General features: G+C 44.7%; 1 protein-coding gene across 1 annotated transcript in view; it reads right to left on the bottom strand.

Moving 5' to 3' along the window:
• The window catches only part of THSD7B (thrombospondin type 1 domain containing 7B), an 898,700-nt gene that overhangs the window by 839,813 nt on the left and 33,590 nt on the right, over positions 1–25,297 (bottom strand). Inside the window, exon 3 of the mRNA XM_029607893.1 lies at positions 6,032–6,280. Within this exon, the coding sequence (XP_029463753.1) occupies positions 6,032–6,280 (249 nt within the window). The remainder of the gene's footprint in view (positions 1–6,031; positions 6,281–25,297) is intronic.

The following is a 25,297-nucleotide window of genomic DNA, read 5'->3' as shown; positions in this document are numbered from 1 at the left end:
TGGATGCAGCTGATGAAAGGGGTAGTGGCGGGCGCGCTGGGGGGGGGGGCATCCGGGACGTACTACATCAAGGAAGGTGCCAGGCTTATTGTTTTATTGTGTTTGAGTATCTTAAGCGGTGTCGATGGATTTGTTACACAGTCCTAACTCCTACTAGGGGGAGGCGGTAAACTAACAGGTTAAGGCCGCGGCAAAACAGCGCGTTCCTAAGGAGATAATATCAGCGCCCGTTACAGTATCGGAGGGGAATAGCTAATTCCTTCATTATACAGCTTTTTCGTTCATTTACATGCTGGGTGCGGAAAGGGTTAGGTGTTTATTTTAGGAAGCGCTAAGGACGCGTGAAACTGGAGACTGTATGGCTGGATGGCCTTACTCGTCTGTATTGTGCGCTCCCAGCACGTTACAGACGGGCAATCTTTAACTGCACGTTACTGGATCGACCTGTTTGTTATTTCCTGAGGAGTCTTTTATGGGGACTTGTCATAACATGTTTATTTTTACCTTCAAAAAACATTTAAAGATTGGTAAGAAAATATTTCCCCTTAAGAAAGCCATGTTCATTCTTCTCCATTAAACCATATCTATCTATATTAGTGATTTTGTTTTTAAGAATAGCTGCTATCATTTTGCATAGCATCCATAGTTTCCTGGATCATCCCTGGAGCCCTGTTTAAAAATTGACATCATATTGGTCACCTTCTAGTGTCCAGGAATCATGGCTGCCTTAAAAGATAGGTAACAGTTTACTAGTAATGGATTAGTAAAATGATGTTTTAGTTCTTTTAGAACTCTGGAGTAGATTCCATCCAGTCCCAGTGATTTGTTATTTTAATTTGTCAATCTGATTTTTTACATTCTGCATTCTAAAATATATTTGTTTTACTTGCTCAAAATCTTCACCATTAAAGAATGTTTCAGGTGTGGGTATGTTCCTAACATCCTCCTCCTTAAAGACTAATACAAAGAATTTCTTCAGTTTTGCTGCTTTTTTCTTGTCTTCCTAAGCACCCCCTTTTTCCCTCAGTCATCTAGCAGCCCAACTGACTCCCTTACTAGCTTTTTGCATTGAATAAACTTGAAAAAGTGTTTATTGTTAGTTTTTGCTGTCAGATCACCAGACACTAGAGATGTGAATCGTGTCCTCGATCGTCTTAACGATCGATTTCGGCTGGGAGGGGGAGGGAATCGTATTGTTGCCGTTTGGGTTTTAAAAATATCGTGAAAAATCGTTAAAATCGTGAGCCAACCCCCTAAAACCCACCCCGACCCTTTAAATTAAATCCCCCACCCCCCCGAACCCCCCCCCCCAAATGCTTTAAATTACCTGGTGGTCCAGAACGGCGGCGGTCCGGAACGGCCCCCTCAATTGAATCCTTTTGTCTTCAGCTGGCGCCATTTTGCAAAATGGCCGCCGCAAAATGGCGGCGGCCATAGACAAAAACGATTCGACGCAGGAGGTCGTTCCGGACCCCCGCTGGACTTTTGGCAAATCTTGTGGGGGTCAGGAGGCCCCCTCAAGCTGGCCAAAAGTTTCTGGGAGTCCAGCGGGGTTCAGGAAGCGATTTCTTGCCGCGAATCGTTTTCCGTACGGAAAATGGCGCCAGCAGGAGGTCGTTCAGCGGGGGTTCCGGACCACCGCTGAACGACCTCCTGCAGTCGATCTCCTGCCGGCGCCATTTTCCGTACGGAAAACGATTCGCGGCAAGAAATCGCTTCCTGAACCCCGCTGGACTCCCAGAAACTTTTGGCCAGCTTGGGGGGGGCCTCCTGACCCCCACAAGACTTGCCAAAAGTCCAGCGGGGGTCCAGAACGACCTCCTGCGTCGAATCGTTTTTGTCTATGGCCGCCGCCATTTTGCGGTGGCCATTTTGCAAAATGGCGCCGGCTGAAGACAAAAGGATTCAATTGAGGGGGCCGTTCCGGACCGCCGCCGTTCTGGACCACCGCTGGATCCCCAGGTAAGTTAAAGCATTTGGGGGGGGTTCGGGAGGGTGGGGGATTTAATTTAAAGGGTCGGGGGTGGGTTTTAGGGGGTTTTAGTGTGCCGGTTTTCCTGCCCTCCCCCTTCCCCCGATTTACGATTTTTTAACGATAAATCGGGGGAATTGGTATTGTATCGTGGCCCTAACGATTTTTGACGATTTAAAATATATCGGACGATATTTTAAATCGTCAAAAAACGATTCACATCCCTACCAGACACTATCACCCCAACATACCTCTTCCAGTCCATGCACATTAGTCTTTCACCCCCCATCTCATACAGTTCTTTTGGATTTCTGCACCCCAAATGCATGACTCTGCACTTCTTGGCATTGAATCCAAGATGCCAAATCTTCAACCACTCTTCAAACTTCCTTATATCACTTTTCATTCTCTCTACTCCTTAAGAAATGTCCACTCTATTACAGTTAGTGTCATCCTCAAAAAGACACACTTTTCCTTCTATCCCCTCTGCAATGTCACTCACGAAGACATTGAACAGAATCGGTCCCATAACTGATCCCGGAGGCATGCCACTTAATACTGTTCTCTCTTCAGAGTAAGCTCCCCTTAACATTATACACTGTCTCTGGTCTATCAACCAATTTGTAATCCATTCCATTAATTTGGTACTCACTCCCAGGCTTCTCATTTTATTCTTGAGCTTTAGGGATGTGAATCGTTTTTTGACGATTTAAAATATCGTCCGATATATTTTAAATTGTCAAAAAATCGTTAGGGCCACGATACAATACCAATTCCCCCGATTTATCGTTAAAAAATCGTAAATCGGGGGAAGGGGGAGGGCAGGAAAACCGGCACACTAAAACCCCCTAAAACCCACCCCCGACCCTTTAAATTAAATCCCCCACCCCCCCGAACCCCCCCCCCCCCCAATGCTTTAAATTACCTGGGGATCCGGCAGTGGTCCAGAACGGCGGCGGTCCGGAACGGCCCCCTCAATAGAATCGTGTTGTCTTCAGCCGGCGCCATTTTTCAAAATGCCGCCGCAAAATGGTGGCGGCCATAGACAAAAACGATTCGACGGAGGAGGTCGTTCCGGACCCCTGCTGGACTTTTGGCAAGTCTTGTGGGGGTCAGGAGGCCCCCCCAAGCTGGCCAAAAGTTTCCTGGGAGTCCAGCGGGGTTCCGGGAGCGATTTCTCGCCGCGAATCATTTTCGTACGGAAAATGGCGCCGGCAGGAGATCGACTGCAGGAGGTCGTTCAGTGGGGGTTCCGGACCGCCGCTGAACGACCTCCTGCACTCGATCTCCTGCCGGCGCCATTTTCCGTACGAAAACGATTTGCGGCGAGAAATCGCTCCCGGAACCCCGCTGGACTCCCAGGAAACTTTTGGCCAGCTTGGGGGGGCCTCCTGACCCCCACAAGACTTGCCAAAAGTCCAGCGGGGGTCCGGAATGACCTCCTCCGTCGAATCGTTTTTGTCTATGGCCGCCGCCATTTTGCGGCGGCCATTTTGAAAAATGGCGCTGGCTGAAGACAACACGATTCTATTGAGGGGGCCGTTCTGGACCGCCGCCGTTCTGGACCACCGCCGGATCCCCAGGTAATTTAAAGCATTTGGGGGGGGTTCGGGAGGGTGGGGGATTTAATTTAAAGGGTCGGGGTGGGTTTTAGGGGGGTTTAGTGTGCTGGCTCACGATTTTAACGATTTTTCACGATAGTTTACACACCCAAACGGCAACAATACGATTCCCTCCCCCTCCCAGCTGAAATCGATCGTTAAGACGATCGAGGACACGATTCACATCTCTATTGAGCTTCCTATGTAGATTCATATCAAAAGCTTTGCTGAAATCCAAGTAGATAAATTGCATGTTTTTCCTTGCTCTAATACTCTAGTCATCCAATCAAAAAATCAGTCATATTTGATTGACAGGACCTTCCTCTGGTGAAACCATGTTGCCTCAGGTCCAGCAACCCATTGCATTCAAAAGAATTAACTTAGGTTGCAGGCCAAAGTGGCCCAAGGAGCCTTTCCAAGCTCTCTCTGCCCCAATGTTGATACTAGGGCCCCTTCTAACCCCTATCATCTCCTCTCCCACAAGCAACCCTACCTCAGCTCTTCTGCCCCCACTGGAAGCCCCCGCACCGCCCCCACTTCCTGCCCTGCTAACCAAATTTATTCAGCAAAAACCTTGCCTTATTGAATATCCATGACAAGCTGTCTAGCTAACGTTTCCAAGATGACTTGTCCACTTGCTGGCTTTCAAGTGAATGTTTAAAGGCGTCAGCTAGATAGTGGAGTGCATAAAAGTGACACACTGCAGAAGTAAGTTCTACACAAAAGTGTGTGGCACATTATGGTGAAGTCTCTTGTCTCAAACTAATGTAGAAAAATGTATGTTAAAGTCTCTAAATAATGTAGAAGGGGCAAAAGTCTTTCAAAATCAGAAACCATTTACTGAGTGATCCGTATATACTGAATATATTCAGTTGTTCACAGGAAAATATCTTAAAGTTCATAGATAATGGGGCGGATTTTAAGAGCCCTGCTCGCGTAAATCTGCCCGGATTTACGCGAGCAGGGCCCTGCGTGCCGGTGCGCCTATTTTACATAGGCCTACCGGCGCGCGCAGAGCCCCGGGACTCGCGTAAGTCCCGGGGTTTTCCGAGGGGGGCGTGTCGGGGGCGTGTCGGGGGCGGGCCTGATCCGCGCAGCGTTTTCGGGGTGGGACGTAGCGTTTCGGGGGCGGGTCCGGGGGCATGGCCACGCCCTCCGGACCCGCCCCCAGGTCGCGTCCCGGCGCGCTAGCGGCCCGCTGGCGCGCGGGGATTTACATCTCCCTCCGGGAGGCGTAAATCCCCCGACAAAGGTAAGGGGGGGGTTTAGACAGGGCCGGGGGGGGTGGGTTAGGTAGGGGAAGGGAGGGGAAGGTGAGGGAGGGCAAAAGAAAGTTCCCTCCGAGGCCGCTCCGATTTCGGAGCGGCCTCGGAGCCTACCTCCGTTCCGGAGGTAGGCTGCGCAGCTCGGCGCGCGCCGGCTATATGGAATCGGTAGCCTTGCACGCGCCGATCAAGGATTTTAGCGGCTACGCGCGTATCTGCTAAAATCCAGCGTACTTTTGTTGGCGCCTGATGCGCCAACAAAAGTACGCCAAATCGCGCTTTTTGAAAATCTACCCCAATGTGTCCCCCTACCATGTTTTTCCAAGGTTGCATCAAGAGGAACTTTTGACTCTTCTAAATGATTTAGAGACTTTAACAAACTTTGCTACATTGATTTGAGACAACAGACTTTACCAGAATGTGCCAAACATGTTTGTGTCGAACACATATAGATGTAATATATTATCATAGCAATTTTCAAAAACCATTTACCCAAGTTAAGTGCACTTAATCTGGGTTAAACCTATTGACAATTCAATTGCAAATATTGTAGCAATTTTGAAAAGACCACCTAACACATATAAAACCCAGTTATATGCATAGAAATGCTTTGGGAAATTAGGCCCTTAGTGAATATGGATCTCTATGCATCCACCTAGACTCCAACCCAGAACGTCTCTCTCTCCTGTGCACATGCACATACAATTATGTGCATAGTATATATACATTTAATTTTACAAGCGTATTAATTGAATAGTTTTCTAAAGGGCAAGTTTTGCAGATAAAATACAATAGCAGAAATCCCTTTGAAAATGATCCTCTATGTGGGTAAAACTACATGCATTATTCAACAACATGCGTAATTTTACTTACAGTGGTTGAATGCATCCTCATGGGTAGCATTAGGTCACGAAGGACACACATAGATTTGTATTTTCAAAGCTATGTGCATTCATTTGGCCAAAAAAACGTACCTACAGAACAAGCAGGCACAAACCTCTGAAGGTATCCTTTTCCTGAGGCAATAATGAAAACAAAACTATTTCCATAGTTTTGATTTAATTATTGATGCAAATCCTGTGAGTAAAATCCTTGCGAACTTTACACAAGTAAAGCTCCATAATGCCTCCATAATGCCTCCATGCCTCCATAAGACATTAGTATCTTAATTTTTCCTGAATTAAACTGGGTACCTTGGGCATGGTGGCAGAAGCTCGCCTCCAATGTTGCAGGCCTCCTTTTCTTCCAGTTGTGAACACTCACGTCCACCCCCTATAGCGATATGCTTCACACTCCTGCTTCTGCTTCTGAATCCTGGGACGAGATCCCCTGACTGGCAAGTCTTTGAGCAAAGGCTCCAAGCAGACCAATCTGATGTTTCGCAGTCTTTAGGAATAACACAGGCCTCAAAGGTCAGAGGAGCATTGCCTTGTGTACAGATACTGCAACATGAAAATAAATAAATAATTAGTAATTTCAATATATATGTATTTCTACATTATGTTGCTACTTCTATAAAGGGCAATTTTTTAAAACATTTTCACAGGTCAAAGTTTGTGGGTACTAAAGTACCCACAGGGCCAGCCAACCCTGAATTTTCAAAGGAACATGTGGGGAGTTTGGTAGTAATGTTAATTTTATTTAACATACTTGATATCCAGAAAGCAAAACATTAAACAATAAAATATAAAATTATTAACAATAAAGTATATAAATATAGCATACACAACAAAATTAAAAACAAAATTAATACCAAAAGTATATGAAAAAATGAAATAAAATGAAAAAATGCTCATTTAAGAGAACAAATAAAAGACTGGTCATTAAAAACCCAATGACGTAATTTCTAAAAGCATTTATGCACATAAAAGTAGCATATATCAAATCAATTTTCAAAAATCCATTTATGTGTGTAATATCTTTTGAAAATTAAGTGAAACTTTCAAAGGAGTTTTGTGCATAAAAAGAAACATTTTTAAAAACCCATTTCTGTGCAGAAAGCTCAGTTTTCCCACACATAAATCCATTTTAAAATAACCGTCTTGGTAATAGCCAAGCCTTTACCAGTTTCCCAAATCTATAAAAATTCTTCTTCATTCTTAAATCTAAGGAAAGAGCATACCAAAATTTCCTATTGAAAATTCCCCACGCATATTCTAAATATTTCCTCTTAAAACATAATGGGGCGGATTTTAAAAGCCCTGCTCGACGGCGCGCCTATTTTCGATAGGCCGCCGGCGTGCGCAGATCCCCGGGACTCGCATAAGTCCCGGGGTTTTCAGTCGGGGGTGTGTCGGGGGCGAGTCAGGGGCGGGGCCGATCGGCACGGCGTTTTGGGGGCGGGATGCGGCGTTTCGGTGGCGGGCCCGGGGGCGTGGTTTCGGCCCGGGGCGGTCCGGGGGCGTGGTCGCGCCCTCCAGCACCACCCCCAGGTCGCGTCTCGGCGCGCTAGCGGCCCGCTGGCGCGTGGGGATTTACTTCTCCCTCCGGGAGGCGTAAATCCCCGGAGAAAGGTAGGGGGGGGGTTTAGATAGGGCCGGGGGGGTGGGTTAGATAGAGGAAGGGAGGGGAAGGTGAGGGGAGGGCGAAAGCGAGTTCCCTCCGAGGCCGCTCCGATTTCGGAGCGGCCTTGGAGGGAATGGAGGCAGGCTGAGCGGCTCGGCGCGCGCCGGCTGCACAAAATCGGCAGCCTTGCACGCGCCGATCCTGGATTTTAGCGGCTACGCGCGTATCTACTAAAATCCAGCGTACTTTTGTTTGCGACTGGTGCGCCAACAAAAGTACGCGAACGCACCGTTTTTAAAAATCTACCCCATTAGATACTAGTGTTATGTCATTTTTCTGAATGCACACATACAAGAAGTCAAATATGTTTTATATACTCTAATACTATACTATATTTTAAAGTAGTTAAACATACTCAAAGGACAAAATTTGTCTCTTAATGAAATTAAAGGTGAAGAGTAAATAAAATTCTAATGCATTAGTATTGTTTCAACACATTAGTGTAATTAATGCTGTACAATTAGCAGATGAAGGCTGAAAGGCAAAGCTTTGAAACATACAAAGAAATCTTCAGGAAAGAATATAAAAGGAGAATAAGATCAAGGCTGTCAAATGAAAACAAGAGTAACACAGGTTTAGTGACAAAGTAAAAACAGAAAGGCCTTAAAATATCTACTCACACTGGAAATAATTTTTTTCTTTGAGTCAAGAAATATTCATTTTTGGGGTATAGAAACTACTATTTTTAATGTTCATTATTTGGTCATTAATTATTAGGCATGTGCAAGGTCCAAAAGTTTGGTTCGTTCATTTTCTACATCATAGTCATTTGTCAGTTTTGTTGGAAATGAAGAAAAATTATTTGTAGGGGGTCATTTTCTAAGCCTATCGCATGCGATAGCTTGCCGGGGGCAGAGTCGGGGCGGGGAGGGGAGGAGTCGGGGCAGCGAGGAGGCAGATGCGGCAGTATCTTCGCTGGCGGCGATAAGGTAAGCACTCTTATCGCCACTAGTAGCGTGCCCAATAGCGCCACCTTTCACGGTGGCGCTATTGGGTGTGAAAGCTGGCAGCAATAACACCGTGGTGGTGCGATGGCTGCCGGCTTTCCCAGGCCCACCCCCCTTCACCCCCCGCCCTCCATTACCACTGGATTCACCATTCTGTGCAAGAATGGTAAATCCAGGCCCTAAGTTCCGGAAGAAGAAAGATGATGATGGAAGGCTTCATCCTACACCTCTGGGCCTATACCTCAGCAACAGGACCTGGCCTCAGCACTGGATCTTGGCCTAGGCCTCAGCAATGGAACCTAGCTTTAGTGATAAGATCCTGCCTTGGGCTTGGCCCTGGCATTAGACCCTGTCTTTGGCTTTAGGCCTAGGCCTGGACCTCAGTGACAGGACCCATCTTCAGTCCGGGCCCCAGCATCAGGCCTAGACCTAGGCCTGTGCTCCAGCATCGCCTTGGTCTAGGCCCGGGCCTCATTGATAAGTTCCGGCGATGGGACTAGGCTGAGGACTGGTTCAAGTTTTGATAATAGTGTGCCCTATTTTTTACTAGGGCCCACTTTTTCTCAAAATGAGAAATTCAGAGATGTTTTGTTTTTCTTTCTTTCTTTCTTTATATGTTTTGTATAACGTCACTAGGGGACCATCGTAACCGTTCACAACAATAATAAAACATCAAATCAAGTCAGCTACACATAATAACATAGCCTAAAAAATTCCTACTCAGCAACCTAAATATCTAATAGTAAAATGACTCTAAAAAGCAAAAAATAAATCTAAAAAAATCACTAATAATATCAAAACATCCTGTATCGCCTTAACATTATTAATTACAATTAAGGTTAAAACTTACTAATTAAAATAATCAAACAGTAAATGATCAACGATAAACATTTGATTTGTTTGAAACAGAACAGCCCCTTTGAGTTATATGGATAAGGTGGAAAATCAGATGTAAATAATTATCAGGATGTGCTTAACATGATTAATATTTATAGCCAATTAGCTGGATAACACTTAAATTTAAAAAAATACTCAAATTTTCAAAAGAAATTTGTGCACACATTTTAGCAGGCATAACTTGTATAGGTAGATATGATGGGTTAATTTTCAAAGCTGTCTTGTGTGCATAAGTCCACTTTGAAAACTGGTATAACATACATTTTTGCCAATTTTGTTATGCTAGCTGTTTGAAAATTATTCTCTTTTAAGGTTGTTTTCAAAAGCATTTTACCCACATAAATTTGTAAATAGCCCAACCTGTATAAAGGGAAAAGTGTGTGCACATAGGGCCACAATCTCTGAACGTTTACCAGCTAGGTTATTTCTGTAGTGTGTGGGCCTGATTTAAAGAAAGAAAGGGTTCTTTCCTTTGAAAAACTGTGATAGAGTGATATTGATTTGAATAGGTATTCAATAAAGTTGTTAAAAAGGATTAATAGCATAGAAGATCACTCAGGAAAACTAATTGGTGTATCATCATCAGAGCAGACAAGTTATCCAGCCAGAGAGCAGACTATATATATATATATATATATATATATATATTTTTTTTTTTTTTAAAGAATAGAACTACTTAATTGTTTATATTCTAATTTTTGGCACTTCAAAGCAGATTACATTAAGAATTGTAGGCATTTCCCTATTAAAGCTGGATTCACTAAGGGGTCGATTTTAAAAGAAACGTGCGTGCATCCATGTGCGTGCTCCCAGTGCACACACATGGATGCTCTGATTTTCTAACATGCTCGTGCTGGTAGAAAATTGGATGGCTGTGTACACATGCGAGCCAGATTTTAAAATCCGCGCGTGCATAAGAACATAAGAAATTGCCATGCTGGGTCAGACCAAGGGTCCATCAAGCCCAGCATCCTGTTTCCAACTGAGGCCAAACCAGGCCACAAGAACCTGACAATTACACAAACACTAAGAAGATCCCATGCTACTGATGCAATTAATAGCATTGGCTATTCCCTAAGTAAACTTGATTAATAGCCATTAATGGACTTCTCCTCTAAGAACTTATCCAAACCTTTTTTGAACCCAGCTACACTAACTGCACTAACGACATCCTCTGGCAACAAATTCCAGAGCTTTATTGTGCGTTGAGTGAAAAAGAATTTTCTCCGATCAGTCTTAAATGTGCTACTTGCTAACTTCATGGAATGCCCCCTAGTCCTTCTATTATTCGAAAGTGTAAATAACCGATTCACATCTACTCGTTCAAGACCTCTCATGATCTTAAAGACCTTTATCATATCCTCCCTCAGCTGTCTTTTCTCCAAGCTGAACAGCCCTAAACTCTTCAGCCTTTCCTCATAGGGGTGATGTTCCATCCCCTTTATCATTTTGGTTGCCCTTCTCTGTACCTTCTCCATCGCAACTATATCTTTTTTGAGATGTGATGACCAAAATTGTTCACAATATTCAAGGTGCGATCTCACCATGGAGCGATACAGAGGCATTATGACATTTTCCATTGTATTAACCATTCCCTTCCTAATAACTCCTAAATTTCTGTTTGCTTTTCTGACTGCTGCAGCACAGCATTAAGCCAACAATTTTAAAGTATTCTCCACTATGATGCCTAGATCTTTTTCCTGGGTGGTAGCTCCTAATATGGAACCTAACATCGTGTAACTGCAACAAGGGTTATTTCTCCCTTTATGCAACACCTTGCACTGGTCCTCATTAAATTTCATCTGCCATTGGATGCCCAATCTTCCAGTCTTGCAAGGTCCTCCTGTAATGTATCACAATCTGCTTGTGATTTAACTATTCTGAATAATTTTGTATCATCCACGGGCAGTATGCACAGGTGGGGCAAATTTTCGCTAAATATGCATGGCGACTCAATTGGGCCTCCCCCAGTTCCCTCCCAGTCCGCTCCAATTAAAGAGTGGACTAGGAGCGAACTTCCCTACCACCCTGCCTAATCTTCCTTCCCTTTCCCCTCTCCTCCCCACCTCCTAAACCTAACCTTTCCCAAATTTTTTTATTTTATTACTTACTCTGGAGCAGCAGTAATCTCCACATGTCAGTAGGCTGCTGGCGAGTGCTTCCCTGGAACAGCGGCTAATAACCGCGGTCCCTGCCGGCCTCCATCCCACTCCACCCAGCCCCTTTGGAGAGGCCCGGCACTTGTGCGCGTACCGGGGTCTATGCACGTGGCTGGGCCCCTTATAAAATGCGTGCTGCATGCGCAAGGCCCGGCCATGCTGGTAAACCCTTGAAAATTCAGCCGTAAGGCTTTTCTCCCATTCTGTGTCTATGGGAAAATATCTTGATGAATCAGGCCCGAAGTTTGTACCTGAGGCAATGGAGGGTAAAGTGACTTGCCCAAATTCATAAGGAGCAGCAGTAGGATTTAAACCTGCTGCTCTAATCATTAGGCTACTCCTTAAAAGTTATCTAGCCAAAGAGCAGACAAGTTAACCAGTTACAGTTATTCAGTTGGATACACATCCCACTGAATATCCCTGATTAGTTATCCAGCTAAGAAGTTATATTGGAACTCCACCAATCTATTCCAGTGGATTGTGGTAACATCTAATCAGGTCCACATTTTTTTTTTAATATTGAGCTCTGCTAGAGCCTGAAATATCATATAGGGAATACTTCATTTGTAAACAATCTGATCATCTTAGAGTCATTCCCCTCTGCTACAGTGATCTCTCCTCCATAGGCTCTTTAACTCCGACAATGGGTCCTCTGACACCTCATCCATGGCATTCTCCAGATCCCTTTGAGGCACCATCCCAGGCCCCCCTCGATCAATCTAGGCCTCTAAGGACAGGTTGTGACTGCAGTAATTCCTGGGGAAGCTCCATCTGGAGAAGGAATATTTGTAGAGGTTCCTTTCCTCATCCAAAAGGTCGTGTGCACAAGGACAACAAACTCTGAGAAGAAACCGCCGAAGGGAACTGTCCCCAGGAAGTCTTCCACTCCTGGGCTCCAGATGGGGCCCCTCCTAACAGGAGGGGGGGGGCAATGGGACTCAACATCCTCAGCATTAGGAGTTTCATAGAAAATGGCTACTGTACCAACTTCCTCACACACACACACACACACACGTGTGTGCCCATCCCCTCCCCCCCCCCCCCTTCCCTGAGGTGAGAGACTCAGCCTGGGCCAGCTGCCTTCCCTCCTGATATTTTTTTTTTTTGGCCTTTATTACTAGAAAGGAAGTCCCCAAATGGCCCTATCCACCACTTGAGTAGTCACTGCAGAAATCAATGGGAACATACCCTCACAGGATAGAGATTTCTTCCCACATTCAGTGGGAAACACCATTTTACAGAATCACTTGGCTACTGAAAGGCAAATGCTGCTGCTACTGATTCTTCATTTCCTGGCTTTTCAAGCCACATATTATTTCTTATGCTCTGCGGCCATGCTGGAAGCACCGCACGGATAAACAACTAGCTGAGTTCTGACACTTAATCCTTTTTCTCCTAAGCTGTAAACTCCCTGCCTTCAAGCCTCACACCACTGAGTGGGCAGCCGAGCAGTTCAGAGCCTCTGAACACTGCTCCTTGCTTCCTTTTGTTTGTGCCGTCCTTTGCTCCATTTTTTTCCCCCAAAAGTTAGAATAGGAGCATTATTTCTAAAGAGCAAGAAGCAAATTAAATAAAGAAACCAATACTTCCCTTAGAGAAAGCAGCATAGAGCACACCAGAGGAGAAAAAAGAGGTCAGGGAATGAGGGAGTCAGCTCCACTGACTTTAAAACCCTCCTCAATCACCAGGGTTCAGTATGACCAAAGATCACCGACTGCCTGCTCGACCCTGCTCGAACAAAAAGATGGCTTCCAAAAACAGGATATAAAACCCCTCAGAGCCTTTATTTCTTCACTAACAGTGTGACTGTATGTTAGACACCTCCAACATCTGCTGGAGACAGAGAATACTGAGAGACTGCAGGTAGCACCCTGTCTTATGTATCAACTGTATAGTGAAGCTGTCTTCTGGTCTCCATCTGCTGGTAGGGGAGAAAGCCTAATCATCTGGACTGGTCTTGGGGACAATAAGGAAGATGATTTTAATTATTATGGTATATTTATTTATTTATTTAATTTATTTATTTAACAGCTTTTCTATACCGACATTAAAGTACACATCATATCGGTTTACATAATAACAAAAGGTGGAAAGTACAAATAACAGGGGGAGGGGACGGGGAGAACTAAGAGAAACTGGGGGTCGGAAGGGGGACCCCAACACATTAGAGAGAAGGAGTGAAACGAGAGGGACAGTAACACATGGTTAAATAAGGTTCAAGTGTACAAAATATATATGGTTAAATAAGGTGCAAGAGTACAAAATATACAAGAGATACACGAGTACAGAATATAAATGATACCAGGATCCGGTGGGTCGTGATAGCATATTTCATTGTAAACTGCTTTGGGTTGTTTATTACTTCATGCAAAGTGGTCTATAAGTATAAAATAACATATCTTAACAAGTACCAGGCCTAGTATTCTTTTGTTTTTTCATGGGTGCCATTACCATTTTCATTAGAAGGATCCTTTGAAAGGTATCCAGTATTTTTTTTTTTACTTTTAATGATTTTACAAATGGAATGCTCCAGTCATATAAAATCGCCATCTAGCAACATCTCTTCCTCATTATAGTCTTATATATGTCAGTGACCAGATTTCTGTTCAACTCTTTTGCCTCATTAGTTCCCCCCTCCCTTTATTAGGAGTTATCTAATATTTATATGGTTTGCTCCTCTCACATATTCCATAGCTGCAATAAGTTGCTGAATGTTGTCCTTTTTGGGGGGTCTAAATTACTGCTCTAGTCTTTTCATTAGGCTATAGACCTGAGTCATTCTTTCTACTTAAAAGAAAATTCTGCTGCTTCCCATGCTAATGCCTTGTTTTGCCCTCCGCAATGGCTTTCTTTTAAATATTAGGCATTATTATGTACATACTGTATGCAGTACATTCATGGCCTGTTCCTGAATCCTGCTTGGCTCTCCTAAACAGTTATAGACCTTAACGTTTTTGCTTACTGTCTTACGCTTCTTTACATTCCATACACTTATCAAGCAATGTTTCACTTTCATGCCATTTTACTGCTAGCACCCATTCTTTGTAATAACATCCACCACCTCTGCTCCATGTCCAACATGTGATCTCTTTATCTGCCTTTAGGTTTACACTGAAATCTTCACTTTTCCAGCTTGCCTACTGTAAGATCTAAATCCTCAGCTTTCTGTACATTAGTCCATTTATCAGCTATCTTTGTACTGATTTCTTACAAACTTATACGGCATTTCTTGTATTTTGAGGTACCCCGGTCAGAGCATAATAATGCAAATCAAATTTAGTCAAATAACAAATGTGAACAAAAATGCTAAAGCCATGGGCTGTTGTATACTTATCATTGCCATTTGTGCAACTGGTTTCTGTAGAACCATACCATTTTATGTCTTTCAATGTTTTAAAAATTGCATAATGGAAGATGCACTGTAAGTGCATTCTGAAAGAAACACAAAATTCTGCCCAGTGATATTTATACAGATTTTCAGTCACATCTGGCTAGATTTGTAGCTGAAATTCCTCCTGAGTCTAGCTGGATGTAATTTGTCTCGTCAGATTTAGGGCAGTCATTTCTGTACCCACAGTAGTGCAATCAATTTTAGTTTGTGAGCACTGACCACCAAACTAGAAATTAAAATTAGTAACGCCTCTAGCCCCATTCTTTTTCTGAGCAGCTAAATTTGTGTGCTTTGTCAGTTTGTGCACACATAGCCATTCAGAAGAAGGACATTTTTATGAATAAGTTCCAAGGTCAGCAAATAAATCTTTTGAAAACTGACACAAAAGGGACTTAATAGAAACACTGGCTTCCTCATTCATTAGGAGAAATAACTTTACCATAGCTACAAACTGTTTATTTTTCTCACTCTCATTTCTTACTAGGGATGTGCATTTGTTTTGATCCAAACAGAGTCAATTTTGATGATGTGTGGTGGTGCAACAAAACCATTGATGGGGTGTTCTATTGACTAAGACAGAGAACTGTTGCTTTGCACCTGACAGTAGGGGGCTAACTGGGACTATGTGGGAACTAATAGAGAGGTGAAAGAAAATAGAGGGGTGTTTTGACCAGAACATGAAGGGCTGGAAGCATTTCCATGAGAAGTGCAACCAAAATGGTGTGGTGTCTATATGAGAAGATGTATGAGGAGAGGCTGAATGATTTGAATATGGATACACTTGAAGAGAGGAGATACAGGGGAGATATGATATAGACCTTGAGATACCTGAAATGTTTTAATGATGCCCAATTGACAAACCTTTTACGATGGAAAGAAATCAGTAGAACTAGGGATCATAAAATGAAATTCCAGGGAGGTCTACTCAGAACAAATGTCAGGAAATATTTCTTCGTGGAGATGGTGATGAATGCCTGGAATGTTCTGCCAGAGGAGGTAGTGAAGACAAAAATAGTGAAAGAATTCAAAGGGGCATGTGATAAACCCTGTGGATCCCTAAACGCTAGAGGATGGAAAAGAAGAACAGGGTGAATGGAGGTAACATGAACAGAATGGCAGTTACCACTCTTAACAGAAGACATAGGGATTAATACCCTCAATGCTTTTGACACAACTGCAACATCGCTCCCTGCTTTGATGGAGGTGGTGGTGGGAGGGGAAGGGGAACTGTATAGAGACAACAACCAGCATGGGCCCTGACTTTTATGGTCGGAATAGTGACATGCAGACATAAGGGAAAAGCACAGGATGGCTAGCCTTCCATGGCCAGGTCCTAAACTAAAGAATGTCAAGCAGCATTGTCTGAATTATCAAGAAGTGTCCTCACCCAGAAAAAATGTTGCTAGCAGTAATTTATGGGTTTGACAGTTGCTTGGCTTTATTCGATTATTAAATATTACTATTCTTATCATAAGGCTTGTGGCTATCCTGCCTGGAGCTGCAGTTACTATCCTTGAGAGAAACATGGGGGTATCCTAGATGGAGCAGCAGTTACTACCATAAGAAGTTAGCTGGGCAGGCTGGATGGCCATCTGGTCCTTTTTTGCCATCATTACTATGTTACTATGTTATTTCTGGCAGGAAGAGGAACTGGCTACTGATGTGTTGGTCCGTGTGAAGTTTTGTAACTGAAACAGCAAAATTGGCTCTTACTCCTCACCTAGCTGGATCCTTATAAGCTTGACACCCTGTGTGACCCAAGGCTGAAAGAAAGCATTGCTCTAAAATCTGGCACTCTAGTATAATGGAAGGAGAAACTGATGACTAGAATGCAAGAATGGAAACACCAGATGTAGAGAAGTTCAGGATGCAATGGAGGAAAGAACAAGCTCCTCATATAGTAATCTGAAAGCTACTGCTTCCACCACGACCTTTATTCACCACCCCCTTCCCCCGCCCTCATCCAAGGCGAATGCACAACAGGATCTCCTGCCACAGACCGTAGCTACCACAGCTTCAGAAGCTGACAGCCGACACCAGTACCCACCCCCAACAAAGACGACACCTGCAAAAATTGCAGTCAAGCGGTACCTTGGAGAGTCCATCAAGATCATGGACACAGATCCATTGTCACACTGAGCACACAAGGCTGTGGTCTTGCTGGACCACAACAAAGTCATCTAGCATTCATTTCCTACCCAGAACCAGTGTGCCTTGTTAATATGTATTCTTAATGGCAGGGGATTTCATTAGTCGACATTGTTCATGGCTGGCACCAGAGATGGTAGAAAAATGGGTGTCTTCCTTAAGATAAACCTTCCTCTGCTGGGTTTCCCTGAATGATCATGCTAGTGGCAGGAGGACTGAATGCACAGCTACACTGGGTCAATGCCTACATTTTTTTTGTCTTAGCATCTTGCTATGTTGTCATTTGCACTCCTGCTCAGATGGCTGCTCCTGTTCTGTCCTCTCCTAGTTATACTGAGATATTTTGCCCCCCCCCCCCAAAAAAAAACCCAAACATTAAAAATAAAGAGAAAGCTCCTTCCTCTCTGGATGCCTTGGAATCTTGCAGCCTTGCTGTTGCTGCTGCTGCACTCTGCCTGGCCTGCTCCTCATGCCCTGCTTCTCTGCTGGTGCATCTCCTTGCAGCATTGTTGGGCTATGTCTTGCTGCTTCTTGCCTCCATATGACCTGCTCTTCATGTCCTGCCTCTCTTCTGGTTCATCTGCTTCATTGCCTTGCTGGGTTAGGCCACTGTTGCTGCCAATTTGTTTCTCCTGCCCTGCCTCTGTTTTGGTTCAGCTCCTTGCTATGTTGATGCCATTCCTCTTGCTGTCTCACTCTGCATTCTATGTCTTGGGGTGTTTGGTTGCCCCTCCTCTTGCAGTCTTATCCCTCAGTCAATGTCTGGGGGTGTTGATACCTCTCTTCTTGCTGCCTTACCCTCTTACTCTGTGTGTTAGGGTGTTGATGTCACTGTGCGTGCTGCTTTCACTCTTTTGCTTGGGATATTCCTGCTTCTCTTCCTGCTGTCTTAGCCCTCATTATATGCCTTGGAGTATTAATGCCACTAGGCTTGCTGCCATACCTTTCACATTATGTTTTGGGGTACTCCGGCCACTGTAAGATGATCATTCATGCCCTCTTGGAGGCCACTTGGTCGCTTCAGGCTCCTTTGGAAGTGGCCAAAGTCCTGGTCATGGAGTCAAAAGCTTCATAAACAAAATGGATGAGGTGTTTCTTACATTAATTTAATTTAATTTAATTTAATTTAATGCTTAACAGAAGGTAGGAGGGAGGAGAAATAACCTAGTGGTTAGAGCAGTGGGCTATGAACCAGGAGACCAGCGTTCAAGTCCCACTGTCCCTCCTTGTGACCTTGGGCAAGTCACTTTACCCTCCATTACCTCAGATACAAACTTAGATTGTAAGCCCTCTGGGGATAGGGAAAGGTACCTGAATGTAAACCAATGTGATAGGTCAGTAAATTAAAAAAAAACAGACATCCACCTACTCTGAATCTATTGAATTCTTCAGAGGCTTTAGCTTTTGCATGCAGGCACTCAGCATGAATCCCTGGAAGATATTTTTCCCTAACGAATCTAACACTTTTAGGTCCTTCCCAGGAGGCATGTTGGAGTGATCACACGTGCACTTAGTACATTTTAAAGCTGACTCCACCACCACAAAATGGTGCCATACCTGGATGACCCCAAACTCTAAGGAAGCCTGGACTCCTTACTTTAAATCCATTTTCTGGGCTACTAGGAGACAATGTTGGCATCTGCCAAATCCTCATCTGCAGGCAGGTCCTTTAGGAGTTTGTGAATGTGGTTAGATGCAGAATCCACTGGAAGAAGCCCAAAGATATCTGTTCTCAGGTCCTTTTTCTTCCTGGCACTGATAGGCATTGTCTTTACCATCTTATTGAAGAACTTGGAGTAACTGAGATCCTCTGGACTGGAGAGGGATGCTGTGCCAAATCCAGCAGGAGATCTGAAGGAATCCCCATGGAAACTTCTTCTCCCGACCATGGGGGAACAAAAAGCCATGACCTCCACAGAAGATAAGAACAACCAAGGAGGAGATTTCTGCTGGTCTGAAAATGAAAAGTCCGGTAGGAACTCAAAACTAACAGATCCCATATCTTCCTCTTCCAACTCATGAGAGAACTCTGGGTGAGAAGAATCTACTACCACATGGTGAGAACTTACTTCCAATGCAGGAAGCTCTTGAGGAGTGGTATGCACTGGTGTGGGACTTTGAGTAGCCCCACTATGTAGGAAAATTTCCTCCATCTTGGACAGGGGAGGTTCAAATCTCCCTCTCTGGATTTCATAGCTTATGGAAGCAAAGGAATTCTTCACTAACTCTTACAGCTATGCCTTCATGGACCATCTGATGATGTTACCCATGTGTTATGGCTAATTCATGCCTCTTGTCAACAAAGATTAAAGATTAGCTACTTGGTTCATTAAGCATGGTTAAGGTAATAGGGTGAAGAGAGGACAGTTAGAGGGGTGATTATAGGGGACTTGAGGAGAGAGGAAGGGGGAAAATTGAAAAATTGGCTGTGATGAATATTTGCTTAGAGTACAAAAGAAACAAATGCATGCCAGGCTATGTTTTGTTACGCATGTACCTTTATTTCAATAAAAAGTTTTAAACATAGAATTCCAAAAAGGAGGCCAGCCCAGAGGCTCAGTGGCAGTGCTGCCATGCAGAGGACCTGGGTTGGACTCCCAGGACAGTCCTGTCCTCTAGACCAGCTGAGAATGCTGCAGAGGTGGTGTTCAGTAGTCCTTAGGGGGAAAAAGGGTCTGTTATCCCTCAACATTACTGGTCAGACTCAGGGTGCACGCATACCTAGTGCTGTAGAGAGCTATGGTCTGTGGTTTCTGCCCAAAGACTGTCACTACAGTGGCTGGACTAGGTGGGGATCATGAAAATAGGGTGGAGGGAAAGCCCAGATGGTTGCAAATGAAGACCATGGCATCGTTGCCCAACAGAGGCTACATCCAATTGAGCTGGAAGCCAAAAGAAAGCAAGAGGAAAATACTGGGTCAAAAATACAATTAAAAAGTAATCATTCCGAAAGGTGAATGTGAAGACTTAAGCATGAACATTAGCCTAATAAAGATTGAAGAGATTACCAATTTATGTTTTAATGGCTATAGCTGCTTGGCTTTTAGTCTGACAGTAAGATTTGTGGTGCAACCAATGTATGTTTAATTGAACCATTTACACGTGCTCTGACAATTTAATGCATACCAATTGACTGCTACAGTGCTTGACTTAAATATAAATCATAAGATGAGTTACAGCAAATAGATGACTATCTGAACTTGTGCAAGGTTTAATAATTAAAGTGTAAGATAATATATTACAAGATCAAAATGATAACTGAGAGAGAAAATACAAATTAACCATATGCCTAAAGAAAAAAATTACTTTTATGAAATGATATTCAATGAATAGTAAGTAAGGATGTGTCAAAATGTAAGTAATGTGATTATCTAATTGTGTTAATTGTTACATGTGTTCCAGTAGGTTTGACCAATTGTAGCCTATATATTTTAGCAAATGCATATTATTAACAGTTCTGGGAGTTCAAGTACGAATTAATTAGTACTGTGTCCTGAACTAATGAAAGCTCCTTTTTAAAAAAAAAAAAAATTAGTGAAAAGTTGCCACTGCCTGAAGTAAAGATATCTCTTCAGTAAAAATTCCATTAAACCGAGGCACACTGAGGAAGAAGTAATAGATTTTCATGATCTCTCATTCCATACTACAAACAAAATGTTATTAGTTGCTTGGGTGCAGGAGTAGGGGAAAGTGTTGGCTTCATTTCTGTAAACAGCTTTGGCCTTTATTACAGCCAAGGTGAAAGTCCCTAGCTTACCAGCTTTGCAGATAGTGGATGCATGGCTGTCTGGAATGGACAAGTTAGACAGGCTATAAACAGAAAAATGGCTTGCAAAATAGAGGGAGCTGCAAAGGCATAAACGGAGTGTGTTGCAGAAAAAGGCCCTGCCGCAAGATCACACGTGAGATGTGTCTGCAGGTGTAGGCAATTAACTGCATGTTGATATGAACTTTCATGCCCTGGTCATGGGTATAACCTCTTATCAATTCAGAGGATGGTGAGCTCCCTCTACTATTATTTTTGTCTTGTTTATTGTCAAGTGTAAGGATATCAGTGACCACAACAGGCATCAGCCACCTCCATGCTTGAGAGACTAAGTAAAACATTATTCCAAATACGATCATACAGTTGCTGTATATATCTGTCAGTGACAGAGAGCATCAAAAACACGCACTTTCTTACACAGAAGAAAATGGCATCTCTGACTCCAAAACTCTGGCCAAGGAAGGGAGTCACCGAATGGGTGAAATAATTCCTTGCTTTATTGGGTAGCTAGTTATGGATAAATGCATTGGATCTAGTACAAAAGTGAATGGCATAATAATAATCAAATACTATGCTCTCCTCAGAATGATTTCTGTCGTCTATCAGATCCAAGCACACATCTGTTCTTCTAACAACCATAAAATAGGCTGGCTACGTTTTATCCGGCTAACTTTATGGCTGCTTTTTGGCTGCCCTAAAGTTTTCTGGCTACCTTAGCCAGATAACGCTGAAAACCTGAGTTATCCAGCTAATTTAGCTAGATAATGTCACTCCACCTTGTAATGCCCTCAGACTACCCCAGTCATAGGCAGATAGAGTTTAACTGGAAAACAAGCTATGTCAAAGACATAGAGTGTGTCAATATTTTTAAATCTTGGCATTTGTCTGGCTAAGTGCCAAACTTGGAAGTACAAATGGACTTCATATTTATCTATATCTATCTATCTATCTATCTATCTATCTATTTATCTATCTATCTATATCTGTTTCCCCTAGGGCCACTGCTACTCCCAAACTCTCCCTTCATCTCACCAACACTGTCCACTTTGCCCCAGAGTGCTAGGGTTCATCCTGGCAGGAAGAAGAATAAACCTTTGGGGCCCTAGTCTCTCAATCTCTCTCTAGTTGTTCTAACAGGGTTTTCTTACTATTATGATGTACTTGATTTAGGGCACCACAGACTCTGAAAAAGGATACTGTCTACTCTAGTAGGGTGTTCAACAAAAATGTACTGCAACCAAAAATACATAAAGTCAGGTTCTCAGCAAAAATTCACCAATTTGTCTTCTCACAAAAATAAAGTGCAAAGTTTCCTCTTTTCTTAGTTCTATTAGCTGAATTAGTCAGTGTCCCTTAGGTGGCAGGCACTAGCAGAGACCTAACATTCCTGAGTGACAGAATGTGGGTTCCTAGTGGCGATCTGGATCTTAACACCCTCTCTCTCTCTGTCCGATGGTATAAACTGGCAGTGGCCTAATCAGGCACATTCAGCTCTCGATAGACGGATAAGTGGGATTTATCTGGCTATCTAGCAGGCCGCTGAAAATCCAGGTCTAGCAGCTGCAAGACAGCCGGATAAGTCATTTATCCTGCTATCTTTTAGTTGAATAAAAAGTGGATGGGTAGTGGGCAGATCAGAGTGGTGCTACTTATTCAGTTAACTTAACTGGATAAGTAGCATTCCCTGTACGTACCAGGATCAGTCCAGACTGCTGGGTTGTGTCTCCCTTCCAGCAGATGGAGTCAGAGAAAAAAACTGAAAGGCACCCCCTCTTAACTTGGTGGGCCACCTGCGATACTTCAGTATTTTCTCTGACTCCAGCAGATGAGGGTGACAGAACCTGCGGTCCTGATCCTTTAAAAAAATTTTTTTTTGGCTAAGGAGTTTTCTTTCTCCAGAGGTATTCAGCCTCACTTACTGAATCTCTGGCTAAATCGTTAGTTAAAAAAACCCAAAAAAACAGACCGGTGTTAGTTTTATTTTTGGAGGAACAGTGTCAGACCGCCCAAGGCTCTGACCTTGGTTGAAGCACGGCTGGGGTTGGACACCCCGATAGCCATTTCCCCGGAGGTGCTTCTGATCCCGGTGAGTAGGGGGATTAACTGGTGGGGTGGTCCCTCCCCCTTGCACTCTGAATCAGGGGAATCCCTCAAGTACAGCCTCCTGTACTGCGATTGACGGGGTTTGTGAAGAATTGTTTATTTCTTACCCTGCACAGGTTCCCGGGGCTCCGGAGGGGCGATTTCGCTGTTCCTTCTCAGTTTTTAATTTTTTCAATTTTTTGTCAATTTCTGCTGACTCAAGATGCCACGGGGCTTTTTATGCTCGGCATGCTGGGAGCCGGTGATCCAGCTCTCCCGCGATGGTCTTTGTCCGCGTTGCCTCCCCGGCAGTGAAGGACCGTCGGGGAGTAGCTCCGGAGCGATTTTAGAGTGCTCTTGGGTGCAGGCTGAAAATCACGACCGTGCCAGGCTCAAGCGGCCCCGTCTCCGTCAAGCACGGGAATGGCGACATTTTGCCTGCACCATGATCTCCTGTGCTGTTGGATGCAGGGGGAGGGGAGGCTCCTCCTATGCATTCCCCGCCAAGCCTGAGGCCTCCGATTCAGGTGCCTGCCTCCTCTCCGAGTCCTGACCCCCCCCCCCCACCCATGGGGAGGGCCTTAAAGGGCCAGCCTTCTTTTTCATCGAAATTTGTACTTTTAATGCGCAAAGCATTTTTGGAGGCTGAGGCAGAGTTGCAGGCTGGAGAGCACCCATCAGCGAAGCTTGCTCGTCTCTCGGAGGGGTCAGATTCCCCTAGATGGAGGCCAGGCTGGGCACCTTCGGACCCCTTAGGACCTCCGGCTTCCATTCCGACTTCCGTTCCTATGGATCCTCCTTCGCAGGACCCACTCCTCGGGAATTTGGATGGGGATGTTGATGGGTCCACCCTGGTGGAGGGGGACAATCCATGGGTTCTCCGTTTATTTTGAAGGGAAGAGCTGGATCCTTTGATTCCTCACATACTGACGGAGCTAAGTATCGAGGCTCCGCAACCGAGGCACAGCTTACCACAGTGGATCCCATCCTTTCGGGGCTTCGAGCCCCCCCCCCCCCCCAAAAAAAAACCTTTCCTTTTCATCCGATGCTACTGGAGCTCATGACCCGAGAGTGGGAGACTCCCAAGGTGAGCCTTCAGGTAGGGCGGGCTATGGAAAAGCTCTACCCATTGCCGGACGATTCCTTGGATGTCCTTAAGATCCCTAAGGTGGACGCGGTGGTCTCTGTCATCGCGAAGCGAATGACCATTCGGTGGCAGGAGCTGCTGCTCTTAAGGATTTGCAGGATCAGAGGCTTGAGGTCCTTCTTAAACGGATCTTTGAGGTCTCGGCGCTGTGCGTTCGAGCGGCAGTATGCAGTAGCCTCATGCAACGGGCGACACTTAGATGGTTGCAGCAGTTTCTCACTGCGAAAGAGCTGCCTCTGATGGAAGCGGAACAAGCGGATTGAGTGGAGGCCACTGTGGATTACACCGTGGATACCTTATATGATCTTCTTCGGGCCTCCTTGTGCAGCATGGTGTCGGCAGTCTCGGCTAGAAGGCTTTTGAGGCTCTGTAACTGGTCGGCCGATGTTTCCTCTAAAACCCAGTTGAGCAATCTTCCCTTTAAAGGAAAATTCTTGTTCAGGGATGATCTGTAAGCCCTTATCAAGTCCCTAGGTGACAATAAGGTTTACAAATTGCCGGAAAATAAGCCCAGAACCACCATGGCCCTTGGTTCAGCTCGACCTCCATTCCATAACCAGCACAGGTTCCGCCAGGCCAGAGCACCTGACCTTTCTTCCTGGCAGCCGGCTCAGAGGTCTCAGTCTTGGCCTCATTCCTTTCATAGCCGCAGGCCTCTCCGCGAAGGGGGTCCTCAGGGATCGGCCGGGGGCAAGTAGGCCCAATGAAGGTGTGCAGGCCCACTCCGCTGTTCTGGTGATAAGCGGCCACCTTTCTCAATTCTTCAAGGAGTGGGTCAAGATTACGTCGGATCAGTGGGCGCTAAGCATTGTCGAACATGGTTACGCTTTGGATTTTGCTCGCCCGTTGCAGGACCTGTTTTTTATGTCACCATGCGGGCCTCATGCAAAACAGATGGAAGTAAGACAAACCCTGGAGCATTTGAAAGCCCTGGGAGCCATGGTCACGGTCCGTCCAGAGGAGTACAGGACCGGCCGATACTCCATCTATTTTGTGGTTCCGAAAAAGTAGGGCTCCTTCTGCCCGATCTTGGACCTAAAGAAGGTGAACAAAGCACTTCAGGTACCTCGTTTTCGCATGTAAACTCTCCGCTCAGTCATTGCGTCCGTCCACTCCGGCGAATATTTGGCTTCTTTAGACCTGACGGAGGCGTATCGTCACATAGGGATCTGTGAGCGTCACTAGAGGTATCTCAGGTTCATGGTCTTGGGGGAGCATTACCAGTTCCAGGCGCTCCCATTCTGATTGGTGACAGCTCACCGGGTCTTCACCAAGGTCATAGTGGTTGTAGCAGCGGCCCTCAGGAGGGAGGGGATTTTGGTTCATCCCTACCTGGACGATTGGCTCATCCGTGTGA

This window comes from Rhinatrema bivittatum, chromosome 6, assembly GCF_901001135.1.
Source record: "Rhinatrema bivittatum chromosome 6, aRhiBiv1.1, whole genome shotgun sequence".
Taxonomy (NCBI): Eukaryota; Metazoa; Chordata; class Amphibia; order Gymnophiona; family Rhinatrematidae; genus Rhinatrema; species Rhinatrema bivittatum.
The sequence above is the reverse complement of the archived record's forward strand: the minus strand, read 5'-3'. Positions and strand labels throughout refer to the sequence as shown.